This window comes from Ursus americanus, chromosome 22 (assembly GCF_024610735.1).
Source record: "Ursus americanus isolate L20-20 chromosome 22, mUrsAme1.1.p, whole genome shotgun sequence".
NCBI lineage: Eukaryota > Metazoa > Chordata > Mammalia > Carnivora > Ursidae > Ursus > Ursus americanus.
The window spans coordinates 32,730,000-32,754,354 of record NC_142148.1 but is presented as its reverse complement, the minus strand read 5'-3'; the positions used below and the strand labels follow the sequence as shown (position 1 = coordinate 32,754,354).

Here is a 24,355-nt window from a genome sequence, read left to right as displayed (position 1 = left end):
TTGCTACCTAAAAATTACTTGCTACTAGCTCCAACTTTTAATTCCTAAATCCATCTCCTATGCAGCCTGTCTTCTCTGCCACCCGTCATATCTATGATGAAAAATCAAAGGGGGAGTTAGAGGAAGGGAACATGTCATTGTCCATAAAGGGTGAAATCAGCGGCTCACACTCGGTGGCTCTGGTAGATAGTATCACGTATAGGATGGTGTAACGTATCATGGAGTATTAGTATCAGGTAGACGCTACTGGAGAGAGGACATGGCTAAGACACTGTGTAAAATGTGAGAATTTTCCTCCGGGGCTATAAAAAGAAAGATCTCGTTACAAGAGCTTCTTGACTAAGAGCTTCTTAAAGCCACTCAACTCGCCTCTGAGCAGACCAGGCGTTGCTCTGGCACAGGCTTCATGGACAAAGGAGAAACAAGGTGGGGAGAAGCCCAAAGGTAGACAAGAAGCACATTACCATAAATACCAATGCAAGCTTCCAAATTAATGGAAAACACAGTGTAAAGTCGATGAATAAACTTAAAAGTTTATTTTTTTTCCTCTGAGATACGATCTCTATAATACATGTGATAGATTCACATCACTAAGAGTCATTGCTAGAAAAACATTTTAAAGAAAGTGGGCCTCCAAGTCACATCATGATTGCACCACGCGGCCAGGTACCATCGAATGATCTTATGCAAAAACATGGACTAAAAGCTTGGCTTGCCATCCCTCATTTGAGAGCACCATCTTCTAGCATACATTTCCTCTAATATATCACTTACACCCGTCCATCTCCTAGAAGTGGATGTATCACTCCTTCTGTCTCCAAGACCAGGCTTAAAGCCAGAAGAAAATGACAAACTTGGAAGCATGAAAAGTTTAATTTTTTTGCTTAAATTCTCTCGTCTTTTGTATACTGATACATGATCATTGACTAGAAAATAAACCTCCTAACTCTGATATATGACTGAGGGATGACTTAGGTATTTAAAAAGTGAGAAATGAAATTTACCATCTCTTAGCAGAACTATAAGATTAATATCCAGGAGAGGGAAAGTAATAAAGAGATAAAAGGAATTGCTACCACGTTGTTTGTTTCAATTGGTCATAAACAGCATTACAACCAAGAGACGATGGTGGTTGTAAAAAAATTGAAAGAAATTTTCCTACATCTGAAAATAGGCATAAGTCAAAATCCTGGGTTCGCAGAACAATAGAGAGGCATCAAAGAACCTTCGGTCCTAAACCCTTTCTCTTTCTTAAGCAAAGAAATATTTATGATTGGTCTTAGAAGGGAGCTTAACTGAGTTGCCATGAATTATTAAAAAACCCCAAAATACCTTCTGTTGCTTTTATAGAAGCTTGATTTACAAGCTGAAAAATCAAACTGACAGTTTAGTCCCTTGTACAAATACCCAACCTTTAAAAATGCCCTAGGCATTATAAATATGTCTTTCATGAATATAGCTTCAACAGTTCTAAAAATAGCCTTTAGGAGAAAAAAAAAAAAAAACTCTTTCAAGCCATTGTTTTATACATAACAGCAGGAAACCAAACAGAATGTCAAAGCCGAAGTGATTAACACACCCAGTAATAAACATGAACATTAAGTAGGAAATCTTACTCAAACACATTTTTTTTGACATTAGCTTGGAGTCTACGGTTTAGCCCTGCATCTATGGCCTGAGATGATTCCAGCACACCCATACTCAGAAACTAACTCCAGGGCTGCAAGGCTAAAATTTGCCTTTTGGATGAGTGTAAACACGCACGTCCAGGACTGGCTCTGGGAGCAGATACTACTGTCCACTACCCTGAGAGTTTCCCCCAGGCTCCACCCTGACCCCAAACATGCCATTGCAAAGGGTCAGTTCCAGACCACTGCTCACAGGTGAAGTCGAGGTTGCCCCAAAAGCAAAAGGAAAAGCTGACAAATTCCAATACCTTTGGCTATAGGGACCTAACTCAGGGATGTGAAAAGACTAACGGTCCTTCACAAGGTGGCACCAGGTATTTTATGGGTTTTAATATGTATTTAGCATACTCAATAAAGCTTACCCATCTCTCCAAATAACAGAACTTATAGGGTCAAAATATTCTGTGTTCTGTGGCCTCATGGGTTCAGGAACAGAACCATGGCATTGTCTCTTGAAATAATAACTACTTTCTATGAATATTTTTTTTCTGCCCATTAAACTCCAAATAAATCAGACATTCCACTTCTTAATAATTCAATATGGAATCATCTCAATTGGTTTCATAATAAATGAGATCCTGAATTCATAATATGGTAGAGAGAAAGCTCATATGAAAAAAAATCCTGAAAAACTGAAGGTATGAGCTAACAGGATCTTTTTTTTTTTTTAAGATTTTATTTATTTATTTGAGATAGAGTGAGAGCGAGCGAGAGAGTGAGAGGGCACAAGCAGGGGGAGCAGCAGAGGAAGAGGGAGAAGCAGGCTCTCCACTGAGCAAGGAGCCCGACATGGGGCTCAACCCCAGGACCCTGAGATCATGACTTGAGCCAAACGCAGACACTTATATTGGCACCCCAGCTAAAGTGATCTTATTCTTAAGCTTCTAATGTGAACAAATGATCATGATCCAATTCCCCCCTGAGAGTGGGAGAACCCTTAATAAGCAGCAAAGGGGAGAAAGAAGAGAAAAAGAAAGCCAAACTTATAGTCATTTGGGTCAAAAGTGATTTTCTTATCATTTTTCTTTATCCTTGATGAGTAGAGCTGTAGGGGGGACCTAAGTCCCTAATGCTGGCTAATTTTCTTCTACAGCAAATGTAATTCACATTTCCATGTTCTTGTCCTGAAAAAATACCAATTGTTCTAGGATTTAATATATCTAATACTTCACACTAGAATCTTTGGAAAATCCTAAGACATTTCCACCTTAGGGATTCTAATTAGAATCTTTAAATAAATTACAAAGGGTCATCCATGAAACAGATATACTTAAGGTAACTTGTAGGTACAAGGATACACTTGTAGGTAACTTAAACACTTGGCAAATCAGCAACCAACTAGAAAATGTAAGAAAGACATATCTCAATTTTTACCTTATTTTGATCTGTCCAGTAAAAGAAAAATCCCTGAGGGTCAGTCCTCAAAATAATTGGAGTGACAATAGCAGAGTCCTAGAAATAAAAGAAAAAACACAAATATCAACATATGTCACTGTAGAAAGTCCTACCCAGGAGTTGCTTAACAAGTAATAATTGTTAAGAGTTTCTCCAAGGTCATCAATGATTAGTAAAAGTTCCCAAAAAATAGACATGGCATCCTAACTTCACAGCATTATTAATCATGTAACTAAGCTTCTTTACTAATAATTAGAATATCTGTGCATTACTTGTAAAGGAAAAGCCCAGCGTTGCATATATTTATTGATTAAGACAAATTGACATGTTTTCTATTACAAAGCTCTATCTAGTTTTCCAAATAATTTTGACATTAAATACCATTACCTATTTTATATAAGTAAAATTAATTAAAATCCATTCTTGAAGGTAATATTTTAAATTACATTTGTGCTATAAAATGATCTTTAATTGTCCTAAAGAGAGTAAACATACTATTTGGGCATTGCTGTTTCCAAGGTAACAGTAAATAAGTCCATGGTCTACATTTTCAGAAAGATATACACAAAATTGTTGCAAATTTAAATTTCATAAGATGAAATAAAACATCACAGGCAAATAGTCTTCAGAGTTTAAAGCATGCACATTATAAAGCAAAAACGGCATGCACTGTAATTATAATATTAAACATTTCTAAAACATGTGTTCTTTTCTTTTGGCAATTTTCAGAAAGGCATACCATCTGCACAAGAAAACACATGTCACAGGATATGGATTTTTATACTGAAATACTGGGGCCTTTGCAGGAATTACATTTTTAACAGAGACATAAATTACCAGTTTATTTCAACTTTTTCATACACATTATAACCAAGGTATGGCCGAACCTCTACCTGATCAAGAACTCTTATAATGAAAATTAGAACTTGCAGAAATAATTTTGGAATTGAGGATTGTTTTCTCGATGGGAAGAAAAGACCAATGGTTTCAGTCAACATGGTGAGCCTTATCATAAAGCTAGGTTCTGAAGGCCATCCCCTTGGGGATGCCTGTCCCCTCTGGGTGCCTCATCTCACACAACTACAACTGGAAAAAAAAAGGAAAAGATAATAATAATACCTACCTCAGAGGGTCTCAGTGAGAATTAAAGAGGATAATTTGGGTAAAGTACTTGGACCACACGCCTGGCTCATAAAATTATTTATTATTAGTGGATTATGCTTAAAAACTAATTTATTAAAATAGTAAATGAAAGTTTATCATGGCATTCTTTTTTTATCGTGGCTGATACCTATAACATAAAAGTTACCATTTTTAAGTTTCAAGTTCAGGGGCATTAAGTATATTCACACTGCTGTGCAGCCATTACCACCATCCATTTCCAGAACTTTTTCATCTTCCCAAGCGGAATTCCACACTCATTAAACACTAACTCCCGGTTCCCTCCTCCCCCAAGTCCCTGGCAATCACCACCTACTTTCTGTCTCTATGAATTTGACTAATAATGGTACCTCATATAAATAGAATCCAACAATATTTATCCTTGTGTGACTGGTTTATTTTGTGACTGGCATCACGTGGTAAAGGGTCATCCATGTGGTAGCAGGTGTCAGAATTTCCTTCCTTTGTCAGGCTGGATAATATTCTATTGTATGCACATAATCGTATTTTGTTCATCCACGCATCTGTCAACGGACATTTGGGTTGTTTCCACCTTTTGGCTATTGCGAATAATGCTGCTATGAACACAGATTCACAAATATCTGAGTCCCTGGCTTTCAACTGTTTTACACCCCAAAGTGGAATAGCTGGATCATTGATAGTCCCGTGTTTAAGTTTTTGAGGTACCGCCATTCTGTTTTATCCTGCTATTCTTAAGAAGTATTCTTAACGTGCAGTTTGGAAAATATCTTTTACAAGGATTGTGTTGTTGCATGGAAAATTCAGCTGGAATTTCAAGATTTCAAAATTACTTCTAAATATAAAAAAAAGACATCTGAAAACAAATTTAATATGGTAATGAAAGAATAATTTTTTGGATAGTTTAAGCTTCTTCTATGAGATTATGTGCACAAAAGTTCACAGCAATATTTGCAATAAATCACGACGGTATTTCCAGATCTGTTTTATCACCCACCGTCCTCTAGAGTCGGGCAATACGCAACTTTCTGACAGGCTGCAAGCAGCACACATCCCCACTTCCGGAGAATCTGGAATTAACCTGTAGTTTTAACATATCATTCTCCAGATTGGTTGGAGACAAGAGTATCTGACAAGATTCTAGTCGGGATCTTGGTGACAATTCACTGCAAGGATCCCAGACAATCAACTATTTAAACGGCAGGGTAAACCTGCTCAAATTTATATTTTACAACACTGTACCAGGCTGCCTCGTTTGCTTCCGATACGGCTATATCTAGCTTATTCCCTCTCCTCCTTCAAAATTACAGCTCCTTTGTTCAATATTTTCTTGACCCCACTCTTCCGGCCACAGTCCCTCTGTTAAATGATCATTTATCTCGGCTACCTGCCTGCTTCCTCCATAATCACCTCTAACATTCCAAGATCAGCTAGAACTTGGCATTCTTGCCATCCAAAGCAGGATTTGACCCAGAAATACATGAATATCCATTTTCAATTCCACCTGCTTTTTTCCCACCTCCCACATAGCTGCAAGTGTCTATATTCTCCCCGTACCAAAGTAGCCACTCAACCCAGATCACAAGTATTCTTAATTGTCAGAACATATGCTCTAGTTTGGAGTTTGAAATATATGGTCATCCTTCATTTCCAAGGCAACTGCAGATACACTGTAACTTTTGCTGCATTTTACTGCAGAAAAATGGAGACAACTCTCCGAAGGTCTATTTTTTATTTCTCTCCATCAATAGCCATAAGACATGGATTCTATTTAAGACGGTGGTTTTCAAACTTCTGGGTGCATCGGATTTACTAAAAGGACTGGTTAAAACACAGATTGCTGGCCCTTTCCCCAGAGTTTCTCATTCAATAGGTTTCGGCTGGGGTCCGAAAACATGCATTTCTAATAAGCCCTCAGTGCTGCTGCTGCTTTGCCACCGGTCCAGGGACCACACTTTGAGATCCCCTGATGTAGGCCTACAATGGGAGAAGCTTTCGGTCAGGGACACAGTGATGTGAAGGCCCGAGGAGAACCAGTGAGCTTCAAGTATAGACAAACCTGTGTCTTGTAAGTACATCGCTTCTAAGAATTCAACTTTAACTTGCTTATTGCAAGTTATAAGGTTGGTTTTTTTTCCCCCAATAAACATCTGCCTTGAAGAAGAGAACACTGGTAAACATACCTGTCTTGAGTAATAGTGGATGATGCACTGTAAATTTCCATTTACTTCTCTTTATTTGATAGAAGCTGTTCTACTTGCATCCCTAGCTCATCAATAGATCCACAGTGAGACTAATATAATGATACAAGAAGCTGCTGCTTTGCAACTTATTTTTTTTTCCTTACTGCCCCACTAAGGATCCCTTTTGGGCATTTATTTTCCTAATTTTAATACCACAGATATTCCTAACTATACACGGGTCATATGTATATCTTTATACAAAATAAAAAAAGATTTTTTGTCCCTCAAGGCCATTTTTCATTCTTCTGGAGGTGATTTGGCCCCAGTTGAGAATCCATGCTCTGTGCCTGCATGTCCAAGACAGACTCACTAGCCACCTGTGGCCACTGAACACTAACCATGTGGCTAGTTCAACTGAGATGTGCTGTATGATTACAAAGACAGCGAATGAAAACGAGAATATAAAATAGCTCATTAATCATTGTTGATATTGATTACATATTGAAATAAGCATATTGGGTTAAATAAACTCTATTGTTAGAATTCATTCCACCTGTTTCTTTTCATCTCTTTCAGTATGGCTCCTAGAAAATGTTAGATTTCCTAAATGGCTTCCATTCTATTTCTACTGGGTAGTGCAACTCTCACACTTCTGGAGAAATAAGGTTTCTCATTAGTAGGGAAATGTTTTTCACAAAGCGAACTTGGTCAGATAATTCCATCTAGCAGATTTGGGGTTTTTTCCATTTACGCAGTTACCATCCAGTTTTAACATCTAAGTAGTGCAAAATAAATCAAGTTGCTTCTCTAATCGTCAATTCTTCAAATATCTGCATAGAGTCAGCATGCTGCCACCCTCTTAGCTACATACTCTGCCAGGTGGAGGAATGCTGTGGGTCGAGGTATGTCATGGGTTGAAGTGTGCCCCCCACAACAAAGTGTATCTGTTGACGTCCTAACCCCAGTACCTCAAAATAAGTGTCACCGTCTTTGGAGTCTGTACACAGGTGATTATGCTAAAAGGAGGTCACAAAGGTGGGCCCAAATCCAATGAGGCTGGCGTCCTTACAGAAGAGGAAATCTGGACGCAGAAACAGAAAGAAGACAACGTGGAGACACAGTGAAAAGTCGGCCATCCACCAGTCCAGGCCATTCACCTGAAGAGATGCTTCCCTCACGGCCCACAAAGAAGGAACCAGCTCTGCCAACCAGCTCAGATTTCTAGCCTCCAAAACTGTGAGGAAATCCGTTTCTGTTGTTTAAGCCCCCCGCGTCGGTGGTACTTATAAGGACAGCTCTAGCAACCTAGTGCAAAGAATCACCTTAAACCTACGGCTAATGTCAAGGACCGGTCCACAGGCACAAACACCCTCAGCACCATTATCAGAAAGTCTACTGGCCAGCGTCGGCCACAATCCTAACTCCACAGGGATTCTATGTTTTTATGCTGTTACGAGAGAACACATATGAACAAAGACACGCACTTCTAAATTAATCAATATTACAGAGTCAACAAGGAAAGATAACAGTGTTCCAGAGGGACTCCCCAAGACCTGCATCAGGAGAAAGGAGAGCCAAAGATGGCCGATATATACATTGCAGGGGAAACAGCTGTGTAAACAGGGAAAAAGAATTCTAAGGGTCACACAGAAAAGCAGATGTGGTCCCATCAAACATTGGCAATGCAGCCCTAACTATGCAAACAAAAAATAATAATAATAATAATAAAAATAAAAATAAAACGATAGACGTTGCTAATTATTGGCGTAGGCTCAGTGAGGTCAGACTTCTACGCGCATCAGCGCTGCTGAGAACGTTCTTCCACAGGTCTATCCAGCCTGATATGCCCCCCAAATAAAGGAAAACAGGAGAGGTCTATTACCAGGTCCAGAAGAGAAAATTCGCAATGGTGGTGAGAAACACCATTTCAATATTTGCGTTTTACTGATAGGAATAAAAATCTCTCTTAACGCCATACAGGGAAAAGTTGGAAACACATTTCTTCGCATACCACACAGGTTACTTCAGACACTGTAGTCCAGATTCAAACAAGAGCCCAGATCCCCAGTCATCCGAGAGACTGTTGCTTAATGGCGGCATCAACTGAGGAAAGGGTCCATTTTAGTAAGATATAGCTTCTGGTGGGTAGAAAGGGACATCTCACTGTGGTTTGAGTTTGCATTTCCCTATGACTAATGACTAATGATGTTGAACAACTTCTTATGTGCTTACCGGCCGTGTGTATGCGTGCATTAGCCCAGTACTTTTTAAAATCAGTTAAGATTTTTTTTTTTTTAAAGATTTTACTTATTTATTCGACAGAGATAGACAGCCAGCGAGAGAGGGAACACAAGCAGGGGGAGTGGGAGAGGAAGAAGCAGGCTCCTAGTGGAAGAGCCTGATGTGGGGCTCGATCCCAGAACGCCAGGATCACGCCCTGAGCCGAAGGCAGACGCTTAACCACTGTGCCACCCAGGCGCCCCAAAATCAGTTAAGATTTAAATCAGTGGTTTAATTTAATTAGTGGTTCTGAACTGGGGCAATTTTGCAATGTCCAGGGATAATTTGGTTGGTGACACTGGGGCTTTTGCTACCGACATCTGGTGGGTAGAGGCCAGGGATGGTACAAAACACCCTACAATGCACAGGCCAGTTCCCTACAACAGAGAATTATCTAGCCCCAAATGTCAATAGCACTGAGGTTGAAAAACATGCCTTTAATGGCTTCCCATCGACTTTATGATATAACCTTGCAGTGGCCTCAGCAGGCCACTTGCCATCCTGCCAGCATTACCTGAACCACAAGCTCCCCACCTGCTTATTCCGCTCTGTCCTTCAAAGGACGTCCTTCCATCCTCCGAATGCCCCCGCGTGCTATTCCATTGGCCCGACATACTCCCCCCTCCTCTTGATGGCCTGAGGATGTCCCACTCAGAACCCAGGTCTTTCCATAAATAGACTGCCTCCAGGGGACCCTTCCACATTTCTTAGGCTCACATGTACTTCCATACCTTTTTCTGTAGCACTTACCACCATTATAATGAAATAATTCTACTTCTATTTCTTTAGCCTCTATCTCCCCCAATAGAATACCAATTCCCCAAGGGCAGGAACCAAACCATTTATCATCACAACTTCACCACACTAACAAAATGTCTAGCTTATAAGAGGCATCAATACATATTTTCATTATGAATACTGCATGGGTGGACGGAAAGCTACAGCGGGAAAAGAAGCAAGGAAGCAAAGACAGGTTCTGGAAAGTATCAGTTGGGGTTGATGCCAGAAGCCACAACTAGAGAAATCTCAAAGGCAATGGTAAAGGCAGAACAAGGCTTTGGAGAACTGAAAAGGAGTGGCTGGGATGTCAGGAAAGGGAGATAGTGGGTTTAAGCAACGCTTCGGTCATGGCAGGAAAATGACGGAGGGGCAGTAACTGAGGAAGGCTCATGAATTCTACCTTGGAATTCTTATGACTAAAAGGCATATTGATGTGTTCTTGGAGGAGCTTCAGAAGACGGAAAACTTTCACAGACACTATCAAAGGGGAGATAATAAGAAAGCCAAGATTCAGAGAAACCAGGAAACAAGGGTCTGGAACCTAGAGAGGTATGCTTACCCAGAGACCAGAGGTAAGGTGGGAGAATGTAGGTGGCCCCAGTAATTAAATGAGGAGTGGGAAAGGAAGGAAGTCTTCGTGAATCATTACCATAATAAAGAGAAAGCTTTCACAACCATCAGTCCTTCCTTCTGTGCTCCCAATGTGTCTGAATTGCTTTAAAGAGTAATTTTCACAACAATACCTGGGTAGTCCTGTGAGCATCTTTTTCAGAAAACAGAAGTCACTGGTAACATTCAGAATATGGGATGCAAATACACAGAGCGTCATAACTTTCAACCAATATTAAATTGCAATTGAGTACACGCTCAACCTTAAGCCACATTTATACCTTACAGGAAATCGGTCCTGTACCAGCAGTCAGCTCTGTATTGACAATAAACATTTTGCTTCTCCAACTCTCATCAAGAAACCCTCTCTAAGAAGGCCACAGAGTCCCTTAGGACTCTGGGAGATTTCAGATGGAATGGAAGGATGTAAGGCAGGGCTTTCCAACCAATGCCACAGGCAGTAGTCATGAAGGTCTCTTCAGAACAGGACCACCCTCCAGGTCTGCCTCCCCCTGTGTGAACCCACCGCAGACAGTTCCTTCATTCCACAAACATTTCCTCGGCATCTACTGCGTGCCAAGTCTATGCTCTGCGCTAGGTTAAGAAAGAAGATAAATAACATAAAGCTATAGTCCTCAGGTGCCTCGGTCCAGTTATAATACAGACAAGGCATACCCCCCTCCTTGCATACACCTCCCTGTACTGGTAATCCAGATCTGGCCTCTCAGCTGACACTACCTCGAATCCAAGCCACTCTGTGTCCTGCTTGGGGTCATTGTCCACATTGCCTTCATGCCTATCAAAGTTTCCAAGATCAACGATTTCCGTAAGAAGCCACAGGACCGGTCTTAACAGGAAACCAACAAAAGGCAACATTTTGCAAGTATGTTGGGAAGAGAAAAAGGTGGAGAAGTACATGTCTTGCTAGACACACAAGTGTCACTTAGTAGGCAATGAAAAACAAAATGACCTTTGTTTTAACACCCTTCCTGAATATCCACATACGCCATGCGTCTGTATTGAATGACTGATCAGAACCTTCGTAGACTAGAATACTACACTGGCCTCTATGCCTCCAAGTAGCAATGAAGCTTTCCTATGTTCCCATGTAATATGATGTAGACAAAAATGGACTTTGCATACATACCATAAAAATAACTGTTTTTCGAAGACACTAGCCAAAAGGTGTAAGTTTGTAGAGATCTAAACCCCATTTGTATGAACCCTAATATCGGGGCGATTCTTTGGAGAAGAATTTTTTTCAACCAGTATTGATCTGGATTTTAGTAAAAGTCTTTTATTACCAAAAGGATTCTGTGTGGAGATACCATGGTAGGCTGGAAAGAGCCCAAAATGTAACCAGACTTAATTTTAAATTTAACTAACCAGTTGTATGTCCTTGGGCAAGTCACAACTCGTTAGACTCAGTCTGCTTCTATGTAAAATGGGAATAACGCTTGCCCTTTTCCTACCACTCAAAGTAGTCTTGATGACTGAATTCTCTGAAAACAGAAAATCTCTGGAAATTTTGAACATAAAAGGATTTATTTACAGGTAATTAAGCATTTAACAGAATCATAAGGATTGGGGAAGCGGGCGTCAGGTTGGGCCTCCATGAATGACCCCAAAACACCACAGCACTGACTCTTGAGGAGAACTCTTGCCTCCAGCACAGTCAGAAGGTAAGAAATCCAGAAGGAACTCCTGGAGTCAAGAACACACCAGCATAGTTGAAGACGAAGGAAGAGTAATCTGAGAACATCGAGCACCCTCTTGCCATTTCCTCTTTAGACCCACGGCCCTGGAAACAAGCCACTGAAGAAGAATCAGAGAAGGTAATGCTTCTTCCTTCAACATCTCACATATCTATGGCAACGCGCCCAAGAATGCAGAAAGGTGGTTTCTCTCACACCTCCACTCTCCACATCTCCTATGAGTGCATCTCACACTGGTGGAACTTAATTTACAGCCAGAATATTAGATGCCTCCAGAGAGTCTGCTAAAGGTAGCATTAGATTTCCAGACACTGCATTTTAACAAGTCCCACTAAGAGGGCGTGAAAAGTGATGCTTCGTGAGACTCAACCATACCTGAGACGGAACACCTGAGAAATCTTCATGCTTAGTGTTCTTCATTTTTTCTTAAATCTATTAGCCCGCTTGCTGCCTTGTTCTGTGGTCTCCCATCTCTTTTTGAGTTCATATGGCCTCTTCTATAAAATGAATCAAATTAACTTTCTCTTACCTAATTTATAAACAAGTTCCGAAGAAAATTTGATTTTTTTTTTAAACAGGAAAACAATCTCTTAACCTTTTAGGTATCGATGTTATAGACTGGTACCCATCATGACTAGTTCAGGTAAAAGTGTTTTCTTCGCTAACTAATCCATTTTCCCTGAACCTGCTTCGTACAACTTTAATGTAATAAAAAGAAACAAAACATAAAGCAAATATCACGAACTAAAAGAGCCCCTGAAATGAAAAACAGATGTGGGATGCTTTTGTTCTGTTTTAATATTATTTTCTCTGATTTTATGTAATTGTCTCTTTCTTCATTTACAGTAATTTAGTTTCTTGATAAATGTACAGACTTGGTCAATCAATTAAGACACAGACCCAAGCATTTTTTTCAGAACGCAAATTAAAGCTAAAATTTCCAAAAATTGAAATCAACCTGTGAAGAAGCTAATAAAATCAAATAACAGAACTGAACGCGATCGGGGGGAACCAGAACTCTTAAAGAATCTAGCCCTCTTTACATGACACTTCAGTTAGCTTGTTACAGAAATTAATGGCTTCCTTAAAATTTCATGTGTAACTGAGCTCAGAAATACGTCTCCAGTCCCTTTCCCTACGGATATACAGGAGCACATGGCTTAGACTGGGGCATCAGACATGGCATAGATGGGGAAAGGCAAGCATTATGAAATCTGCCTGAGCAGATGGAATTTATGACATGATCTGAAAAGGCTGCATGAACCTAACATCAGCTTGGGTAACAGGAAAGCCAACATTTTCAGTCACCAAGGATGCGTCATTTAGGTGAGACCCATAGCATTAGGCAACAATTCACAGTCAATCCCATTCCATTTTCTGCCGGCACTCCTTGTTCATGATAACATGAACCGATCCTGATAAAGAAACATTTAACCACGGGTTACCAAGTTCGACATAAAAAAGGAAAATGTTCCTGTCCCATTTAAACATCGTTACAGGTAAATGTAATTTGAAGCTATTTATTGATAGGCTGAACTTTCAAGGGAAGTATTCAAGATATGCTAATAGCCAGAGCAAATTACCCTAATGCACCACAGGTAAGAATATCAAAGTCAGGCAAGGTAAGAGAAAATCTAGAAGACAAAAAGATATCCCACAAACAGCGGTCTGCTGGTCTGCTTTCCTATGCCAATAACAGCCTGTAGGCAATATATTTCCTTGCCAAATTACTAGAATTTTGTTTAGCTGTTTCCTCCTTTGGGGCATTTACACCTGCTTCCCTTCCCAGACTTCACCTTAGGACAGACAAGGACCTAATCAAGTGCCACCTAAACAGAAGGTAAGTCACTTTTGTTGTTATTGTTCAAGAGGGTTTATTCAGCAGCAATAAAAACATGCTTTAGGCTGAAGAGGGTTTGTTTTGTTTTTACTGGAAATTAAAAAATGGGTTTTTTTAGATCAAAAACAGGCAAAACCAATCTACAGAGTTCTAAGTCAAGGATGATCGTTAGTTAGCCCTGGGAGGAGGTGTAGGGACCGCAAGGGAGCACCTCGATGGCAGTGCTGTTCCTGATCTGGGGCTGCTTAGGGAAAGTATTTATTTTGTGAAAACGGATCCAGGGGGACATCAGATTTTTGTCTTTTACTGTATGCGTGTTACACTCTGATAAAAAGCTTAAAATAGCTTTATTTGAGTAGCTTTTGAAAAAGTTAATACTTTTACACTTAAAGTAATTACTATCAATGAGAAATTCACAGAAGCTCTTTGGACATCAAAAATGCACATATCTGGGCGTATTTAAGTGGCCTGTGAGAGGGCACCTGCCAGCTTTTCAGTCTAAAATCTGTCTCTCCCTCGGTGGGGGCCCCATCCGGAACCACCACCTACCAGCCAGAGCTGTTTCTTCCCTGTTTCCCATGACCTTTCCAACGTGAGTGCTGCCAAATGCCCACCTCGTGAACCCTTCCCCTCTGCTCCCCCATGTATCTTGTCCGGGTCATCCATCATGCTGCTGCCATCATTTTGGAAACCGTAACTGCAGAGTCAACATAATGCAAATATTCTAACTAAGCTTTTGTGTATGATGCCGGGTAGTATTCTGCACCTTTCCCATTACCTGTTTTAATTGCAGAGATTTTGTTTGTGGGCGGAGGAGCGGGGGAGAGGGAGGAGGGCCTACTTGTTTCAAATCCATGGGGCATTAATGCACATCCAAACCTTTGAGTTTCCTCAGTCCTCTCCTCGAACAACTTAGCCAGTCACAATTACAATATTGCAGTTATGCTTGTGAGACAGAATGTACAAAGATTATTTTTATATATATTTCTTTTAAATATATATATATTCTTAATAAATTACAAGAGTTTTGTTTAATTGTTTCCTCTTTCCAAATATATATTTGGAAATAATATCTATCTACCTGTCTACCTATCTATATAAAGAATTTAAGTAGAAATAATATTTTTGGATGCTTTTTAAACTGACTTGCTTTAAAGAGAATGTGTCCTGCTTTTTATATAGATTCCATTTTTCTGAAACACCTGAATTTCTTTTAAAAAGGTAAAAATCTGATTTTTTTCTTTTTCCAATTATAAAATATGAAAATCAATGCACACATTACAGGGAACGAAAGGAAGGTCTGGGTCTTCCCACTTGCAGAATAAAAGAGTCATCTAACATCACTGGCCACAATGAAAAACTTCATGGCCCTCCATCTACTGCGGGGACAATAATTTTTAAAACTGTGTTTTATTAAGGGTTTCCTGTGTGTCAGGCACTACACAAAAACAATGCATGGGCCTTCCCTCACTTAAGCTTAACAGCTGTTCTGTGCAGCAGGAAATATTACAATCCTCACATCACAGATGAGGAACCTGAGGTCGAAGTGCATTAAGTAACTTACAGTGAGATTGGAATTTGGAGGGCGAGAGTAGAGAAAAAGAAAGAACAAACAAATGAGAAGCCTTCCATGCCCTAGAGCTTGTGGAATAAGGAGACAGGGCCCTGGGAGCTTACGCAGGGGCAAATCAGGGGCTGGGAGGGCCTCCTGTATGGTTTCTAGCCTTCCTCTTTCCTCCACATACTTCCCAGTACAGACCAAGGCCAAACACCAGGAGAGAAGGGGGCCAGACTCACCATCTCTCAAGCTCCCTAACTCAGATACAGAAAGGAACCTCCCCTCTCCACTGTCCATCTCACCAGAACTCTCCCAGAACGCCCACAGCCCTTATACACCCGTCCCCACTACAGGGGCTCATAATATACAAATGCAAAATAAAAGCAAGGATAAAGTTGCATCCTTTGATATCAATGGTAAAACAGATAACCAAGATAGGTCAGTCCTGGATCTGCTGACCAAGTTCTGGAGGACAAGGTTTGGCCTTGATGTTCTGACTGTACACGCTATTACCAGTTGTTCAAACATTGAAATAATTCTGTGTGCCCCACAGACCCTGGGGACCCCCAGCCCTCCTCACAGTCAGGCCAAAGACAGGCCAGTGCCTGGTCCTGGTACAAGAGGGTGTTCTCCAGGACCCTGCTCCAGCTCCATCGCCCACCTACTGTCTGTCGTGATTGGTTAGTGCCACGTCAAAGCTTTCGACTCCCACTCTTAGAGCATCCACAGCCATGACGCTGACAGGTAGCCAAGAGATTATGCAGGGCAGCGCACCTCCAGGTGACATCTTCCATTCCATATGGTGGTCAGAAAAACAGCTTGGGTGATTATGGTGTTTTAACCACTCAAGGAACAAGAAATCATCTCTCCACAATTCTAAATAGCCCCACACTCATCATTTTCAAATGTATTATTATGCTTTCTAGTGGGCTATTGAGAATCTGTTTTATGAGTTTGCCCATCGTTCTTCTTAAAGACCAGAGAGCAGGGTTCTACAGTTTTTGAGGGAGATCAGATATTTGAGAGATTTTAAAATTATTTCCAGCATTTACTTTTCCTCTAGACAAGCAGGTGGGGATGCACGCCTGGGGCAGGGGGCAGCAGATATTTCCCATAGTCAGAGCCAAAACGAAAAACACAGCAGTCTCCCCTTCTCAAAGACATACGAGTCCGCCTCTCCAAGATCTTCTAGCTCCTCTTTCCATTTCAAACAGTCCTATCAGAATCAGGCGACACTGCCGAAAAATTTTCATTGCATAAAGGAAATTCAAAAGACATGTATGAATGTGAGTTAAGCCAGCCTAGGCATCAGAGACACTTCATAAAATCTGCCATAAGATCAAAAAGATTGTCCATGATTTTGTCATTGAGGTCCTTCTACCTCTTAGATAGAAAGATAATAATGGGATGAATTTCTCAACATGCAAACATAGAGATAAAATTAAAATCACAAACTAGCAAAAATTGACACAGGCTGACAAGATCAGGGGAGCTATCTACCATACTTTTTAAGTTACTTCACAAACCTTATCTCAGTGGTTTCAAAGTGTGGTTCCCCAGACCGCCAGCCTCAGTAGCATTCAAGACCCTATGAGAAATGCAGATTCTCAGGCCCCACCTCAGACCTTCTGAATCAGAAACTGAGGGTGGGACCCAGCAATCTGAGTGTGGCCAAGCCCCCTCTGATGTTTCTGAGACACGCCCAAATGTGAGAAGTCCTGCTTTATCCTACTGGCTACTCTCAACCATTATATGTAAAATCGGTAAAAAACCGAGCGTTCTCACAGTCTTGCACAAGAGGCAGCAAAGATTCAGAGAAGTTAAGTGATTAACCTGAAGTCACACAGCTGGCTGGCAAGAGAACCAGCAGTTAAACTCAAGCCTTTGGACTCAAAATCTAGTTCTCTTTTGTCTTCATCACGCAGTATCACTGGCTTGATTTTGGAAGGGCAAATAGGAACTGGAACCCAAGTTCAAATGTGAACTTAGGTCACCTGTATCCACCTGAGGAGAATACAGGGGACCTAAGAAAGTCTGATCTCCTCTTCATTCACAGATCACCATGGAGACAGCCAAGGAACTTGCAGGAGAGTTCATCGTATTCCAGATAACTTGACTCCTGGGTGCCCTCTAGGTTCTCCCCTATAGAAGATCTGAGATTCTCCAGGCTCCCGCTCCTTACTGCCTACATCCTTCCTGTAGGGTTTCCCAGGAAAGTCACTGTTGCTGTGCTCAGAAGGAGCACTTCTCACCTTCTTCAGGCAGTGTCTGACAGGTGGCCTCTCCATTATTCTCATAGCATCAGTCCTCATCTCTATATGATCGGTGTTCTCGATCATTTTCTGTCTCCTCCACCTGTCATGTAAAGTCTGTAACAGCACAGAGTCTGCCTACATTCATCACTACCCTGCGATCTAGGGTAGGGCCTGGCATTAGCAGCTAAGAAAGAAATACACACACCATGAATGGACATAATAAAAATCATCTACCGTGATGTATCAAAATGTGTTCCACAGAAGAGCCTCATTTTCAGAGTGATGCTGGCTATCTTCTTCCAAATAAGACATTCTGGACCATTGTTTAAAATCATCACTGTGAATAAATTCAGAGCTTATGGTGGAATACCCTTGTATATCCTGTAAAGTCTTTCTCCCTCTCTCTCCCTTCTGCCCTTACCTTCTTGCTCAACACATCAGCTCTCTATTCGAGACCTCAAGATGGGCAAGACTGTTTCATTTGTTGCTGAACTGCATTTTCTTTTACGTTGTTGTTGTTTTCCCATCACGCAAACAAAGCATTTAATCTGTGTCTGAACTTATTGTCTAGATTCTATTCCATTTACAAAAACATCCGGTCGTTACACTGGGGCGGAAGAAGAGAAGTGTAAAGTCCTCAGTAAAAGGATGTATGTTTACATCCTTGCCTACAGCATTTAATAATTGCCATTAGCTTTCAAGGAAGCTGTGGTTCATACTCCAAGTTCCGTTTGCACTTCCAACTGGACAAAATATAGACACAGACTCACTCAGCTAAGTAATTGGATTCGCTACCTGGAATATTTAAATTGTTTTCAGACACTGGAAAATGGCTTAAGAAGATTAAAGAAAAATACCCTGGAGGATAACAGGCTATAATTTACTAGGTGGAAAATCTTTTCAGCAAGAAGAACACCTTATTCTCCTATAATTCCTCCTGTTTAAGAGATGTCTTCGTCATTTGGACCTAAATTTCTCTAGATCCTGACGGCTCAGGTTGATCCCAGTGGGTTGTTCTCATCAAACCTTTTGAATGACACCCAGGACATATAAATTGATACGATAATGTTCTTCATCTGAAGATTCCCATGTTTTCAGCAAGATTATTAATATAAGTGTTTGAAGGCAATGGGAGGGGGGTGTCACTTGAAGTCCTGGGGTCCAGGGCTCATGTGAAACCCTGGAGATCCGGCTCTGCCCCACTTGGAAATAGACGTACATAAATTGGTGGGGGAATGCCTTGCCTGGTCTGTTCTGAGCTGAAGACTCCAGCCAGCTCAGTTCCCCAAAACAGTAGCCCTCCCAATTTCCCCGCAGGCCCACTGAGCGCTCCTGGACCCCTCAGGGCTCCCCCTTCTGCCCTCTCATCCTCCTCAATTGTGTCCTCACCGGCCCTTCTCAAGGCCCCTCACTCCTGAGCCAGGCGCTGAAGTTTGGCATCAGCGACCACCTGTCGGCTGGACCGCTGTGCTCTCTGCCGCGTGGGCTCCCATAAGAGCGCCAAGAGGGTTAGCAGTCCCTGAACAGTTTCGGACTTCGAGGCCGTTCCTTCTTGAGAGGGGGCAAAAGAGGTAATGGGGGGGTGCGTCTGCGGGCGGAGAGGGGCGCGTCTTGGTCACACCCCAGCGCTCTCCAGCAGGTCCCAACTTCACACTTTCCAAACTCTCAGGACCGTCGCCTGGCAAAGCCTGCCTCTCCTGCTCCACTGGCCCCAAAGACAGAAGACCCTCAGGGGGCGCCTGCCAGACCCCGCAAGGAGGGCAGCTCTTGAACCCGTGGAGCCCAGGGAGTGCGCGCGAAGCCGCTGCTCTCAGCCAGCCGCCCCGGCAGTGGCCATCCCGCGCGCCCCGAGGCCGCCCCGGCCGGATCCGGTGCGCCCATTGCATAACGCGCCCCTCGCCCCACCCCCACGCCGCCCGCCCCGCGCCCTGCCCTGTGCCCGGCGCCCCCAACCCGCCGCCCCCGACTTACATCATCCCACTTGACGAATTTGGTGCCCTTCTTGAGGCTGTCGGACACGCACACGGGCTTGAGTTGCAAAGCGTGCACTCCGGGCTGAGCCCCGGCCATCTGGGCTCATCGGGGCTCCGGGCGGCCCGGGCGAGCGCGGCAGGGACGGGGCGCGGGGCGCGGGCTCCTTTCTCGGCTCGCGAGGCGCTCGACTCTGCTCCCCCACTGGCCTCCCCCGGCCTCCCGGCCTCCGCGCCTCCTCCGGCGCGGCTCAGCAGGCGGGGTGCGCGGGGGCCAGGCGCCGGGCCATGCCCCGGGCGGGACGCGGGGTCGGGCGCCCGCGGTGGCTGCGGAGCCTCGGAGGGCGAAGGGAAGCCGAGCCGCGCTGCCGAGGCTGCCAGCTGCTGCCGGGTACTGCTCCTCCTCCGCCGCCGCCTCGAAGCGCACCATTCAGCACATCCTCTATACACAGAGGGAGAGCGCGAGTGACACACGCTCGGCGCCCCCCCCCCCCGCTCCTTCCCCTCCTCCCTCCTCCTCCCGCCCCGCTTCCCCGCCACCCTCGCTGGCTCGGTCCCTCCTTCCCCCGGCGGCTTCCAGCCCAACTTTGCGCGCTGGGTCAGGCGCCGGGAAGCGGGGACGCAGCGGCACCTCCCGGCTCCTGGGCCCCACTGCAGCCAACGCCTGCGCCGCCCGCGCGCCCTCTGAGCATGCCCCATGCCCCGGTTGCAGGGGTGCCCGAGGTGCCCGCGAGCCGCGCGTTCCCTGGGGCTTTCCGGGGAACTTGCGCCGGAGCCTGGAACGTCTTCGGATCCAAATTGAATGGGGAAAGGGAGAGGTCGGGAGGGATCAGAGAGGCAGCCCCTAGCTGGAGCTCTCCAGCGCCGGCCACAACGCAGCTCTTTGCAAAGACAATTATTATTTATTGGTAGAGAAGAGAGCAGTTGAGAGGCGGCGTGAGAGCTCTTAGGGGAAACCTTGTGGCGCCTGAGAGTTTGCAGCGCGCTGGTCTTGAAGCAGGGGCATGCGGATAAGTCGTGCTTTTGAGAAAGAAAGCCCATCCTAAGAGAAACAATGGTTTTGTTTCCTGTGGAGACAGAAGGCCCCCTCTCCTCTCCGTGTGTGTGTGTGTGTGTGTGTGTGTGTGTGTGTGTGTGTGTGTGTGTTTGAGAAAGAGAGAGAGGAGAGACAAAGGAGAGAGAGGTCTCTTACAGATAGAAACTTGCTCATTTAGTAACATGAGTCTAAGAATGTTTGTCCTCATTCAACATTTCTTAAAAAAGAGAGAAAGAGAGAGAACCCCCATCAGAATAGGTAAAATTTAAGATTGATAATACCAGTGTTTGAGAGGATATAGAGAACTGGAACTCTCATTCATTGCTGGAGAGAGTATAAAATGGTAAAGCCATTTTGGAGCAGTTTCTTATAATAAGTTAAACATTTACTTACCATAAAACCCAGGACTTCCCAAGAGAAATTAAAACATATGTTCACACCGATTTATGTAAGTGTTCATGGATTTCTTCATCGTAGCCTGAACTGGAAGCTACGTATGTCAATCAACATGTTTAATGTGTAAACAAACAATGGATGCCCAAACAATGGAATACTATTCAGCAATGAAAAGGAATGGGCATGCAGCGCAAGGATGAATCATACAAGCTTTAAACCTACTGGAGGAAACTGGATATTATACTTCATGATTCCATTCGAGCAATTCTGGAATAGACAAACAAGCCTATATTGGCAGAAAGCGGGTCATTAGTTGTTTCTGGCCAGGAACGGGCAGGGATTGACAGAGAAGGGCCACCAGGGAAATTTTGGGGGGTATTGGAAACCTTCTATATATCATGTAGGTACACATTTGTCAAAACTCATAGGACTAAAATGATTATATTTTATTGTAAACAAATTTTTTTCTCAATGAAACTGATTTTTAAAAAGAAGAAACAGTATATGAACAAAGAAAGAATGAGAGAAACCTTCCTTTCTTTTAAGCATTTCTTCTCCCTGTCCTCTGTCCCTAGGGTTTTCCAGGCCCAGTATTTATAAACTAGGTCAAAACTTTACCTAAACTCTAATGGGGAAATTTGCTTATTAAATAGTTCAGAGCATTCAAAAAATATGTATTGATCACCAGTTATATACTATAAGGCACTATGAGAATCACCAGGGATAACCTGGTAAACATGACCCCTGACTCCTACTCTCTTGGCGGGACCTCACCTTGTCTTTGGAAGCCACTTGCTACAAAGAATTCCTGTGAAGACTGACTTGTTTCATCTGGATCACATGTCCTTGAACTGAAACCTGAGTAAAACTCTCCATAGACCTTCCAACCAGCAGCCCTGGCTTTCCAGTTACCTTGCAGAAGGCACCAGTCACGATCCCACTCTGTTTTTCCTTACTTTAGAGGATGTAACAAGACTGCCTCCAGGGTTCCTAGCCTTCTCAATTGTCCTTACAACGGAGCCCACCAGAGTGGTTCTCTTCTCTTGCCTATTGTGTCTTTTCTTTCTTTCTTTCTATTTGTTTTGTTTGTTTGTTTGTCTGTTTGTCTTTTCTTTCCCCTTGCAATCTCTCCATTATCTACTGACAGGATTCCTTGTCAAATAGGTTTTACCCACCAGAGTGGCTTAGGAAAGCAAGACAGACAAGAGATGTGCCCTCTAAAGAGGAATTTGGAGGATTAGAAATGGGCTGTGGCCAAATGAAAAGGTAGACTGAGCTTCTTGGTGCCCTCCTTGTTCTTTTCCTTGCCCCTTTCTGTATCTACACATTTTGCCATGTGACCTTGCAGCTTTCAACTAGATGCCTGTGATTTATCCACCCCATTGATGTTAGACTGTAGCACTTGCTTTGGCCAGTGGGATGTTAGGAGATGTGATATGAGCAAAGGCTTGAAATATGCTTGTGAGGTTGGGCTTGCCCCCTTGGGTTTCTTGTCATTACCATGAGATAAACATATCTCAGGGAGCCATATGAGGCAGAAAGAGGCCTAATCTCCAGCTTGGAGGACAATCCAACAGAACCCATCCTAGATTTGCCGGAACCCAGCCAACCTGCAGATTTATGAACATGACAATAGATGCTCACTGTTGAATGTTACTGAGCTCGAGGGTCATTTGTTAGATATGTTATGGTAGCAATAGCCGGTTGAGTCATTCATATAGTATTCTTGTTCCTTCCCAGCTGTTGCTGTGGGTGTGCACGTATGAAGGAGAAAAAGCTGTAGAATTCTGAAGAGTGTTGGTTTTTCAAGAAAAGCATGGGCTCCCGGAACTTCCTCTGCTGTCAAGAGGATGCAGTTGGATCCAGGAAGGCTATGGGATTAATCTCTTCAACATGTACGATAAGGCTTGAGGCAGGTTGGTTCAACTCCCTCATTTTCCACACTTCTGGGTAAGGATACAAGGCAGAAAGACGTCTAAAATGTGGGGATTTTTGTCATGCAAAAGGACCTGTAGGGACATCCAAAATTGTGAGAGCCAGGCCTATAATCCATCAAGTTCAGTGTTCTGTTCTGTTTTTAAAACAATAGAAAGTTCCGTATTTTGGGTTTTGTTTTTGTTTTTTTGTGAGAGCACAGACTTGCCCTCCAGAATGTCAGCGTCAGGGAGTCGGCAAAGCTAAGCTTTACTGAGTACTCACTACAGGCCAGAGTGCTAAGCTAAGCACTTCCCAGACACTCAATAACATAACACTTACTATTCAACAGCACCCTCCCACCCTCTTTTTCTTGTAAGCAAACCTTGATTTGATTCAGATGCATGGGCAAGGTGGCTCCTCCTTCTTCCCAGGGAATGAACTATTATTGGTCTATTGGTCTAAACCAGTTATAGAATCCTATTCTCCTTTGTCTTTGATTGGTTTAGGAGGTAGTTAAGAGACCCAAATCTGGCCAATGAATCAGAAAGATAGGGCTTTAGGGAAGCATTTCTCTCCCCTGGCACGCACGCGCGCGCTCTCTCTCTCTCTCTCTCTCTCTCTCTCTCTCGGAGTACATATCTGCATAAAGAGAATGGCCAAGTAGAAATATGCAAATATGGCCCTTCATGAGATTGTTAACTCTTTGACCATTTCTAGATTTCCTGATAAGTGAGGTAATAAGTGTCTTTATTGCTTAACCCATATTGTTACCCCCACCTGATCTGGTGGACAATATTATTACGTCCCATTTTACTAATTACAAAGTTGAGACTTGGAGGGATGAATTAACCTGCTCAAGGTCACACAAAACAGAAGTGAGATTGAAACCAGAGAACACTGACTTTAGAACTTGCCTCTTCACCACCATGCTAGTCACGTCTGGAACCTACAACTCAGATCTGAGTAATTTCTCCCTGCTTTCAACCACAATATGATATAAATATTCCCAATTTCCCTAGAAAACTATGGTGTGTAGCTCGGTCTCATATAATTCACCTATGGCCCGTCATAATGGGAGAAGTTTTAATTTGAACAGACATACTTTCTAGCAGTCACTTCTACCAATTGCTAGCTGTGTGACACTAGGAAAGTCTCTCACTCATTAGAATACTTCCAATATTGTATTTCCATACAATAGCTTAATATGGTAATGGATAAATAATGACGGCGATCAGAATTGATTCTGTGCCAGGCACTGTTGTAAGGGCTTCATGCTTTCAGTTCCTTAATCCTCACACAAACCCCATCACCTGGGTTACTGTTCTTACCTCCATTTTATAGTGGAGGAAACTGCAACCGGCAAGGGTTAAATGTTAGTCCACGATTTTTAAGCTAAGAACCAGAATTCAAACCCAGACAATGTGGCCCTAGAGCCAGTACATGGAATCACCACCCTATGCTATGAAGTCCTGTGTGTAAGTCTCTGTCACATAACGCTAATCGGTGGTCGTTAATGCATTTATAATTATTCCCAGAGTGTACTCTATTGCCTTTATGTGCCTTAGAATAACTCTTTATGAACAGTATGCAAAG

The 24,355-nt window shown here is 42.9% G+C and overlaps 1 protein-coding gene across 5 annotated transcripts in view; it reads right to left on the bottom strand.

The window, feature by feature from the left end:
- The window catches only part of PLCB1 (phospholipase C beta 1), a 661,698-nt gene extending 641,765 nt beyond the window's left edge, over positions 1-19,933 (bottom strand). For 3 of the 5 annotated variants that reach the window (XM_045808896.2, XM_045808890.2, XM_045808899.2), the window contains exons 1-2: positions 19,415-19,932; positions 3,063-3,140 (exon numbers count right to left, since the gene is read on the bottom strand). In XM_045808896.2, coding sequence (XP_045664852.1) covers positions 3,063-3,140; positions 19,415-19,513 — 177 coding nt within the window. In that variant the 5' untranslated portion in view covers positions 19,514-19,932. Of the gene's footprint in view, positions 1-3,062; positions 3,141-19,414 lie in introns of those variants that run through there. The other 2 variants (XM_045808882.2, XM_087853749.1) reach the window with 2 other exon arrangements.
- Between the last annotated feature and the right edge of the window lie 4,422 nt (positions 19,934-24,355).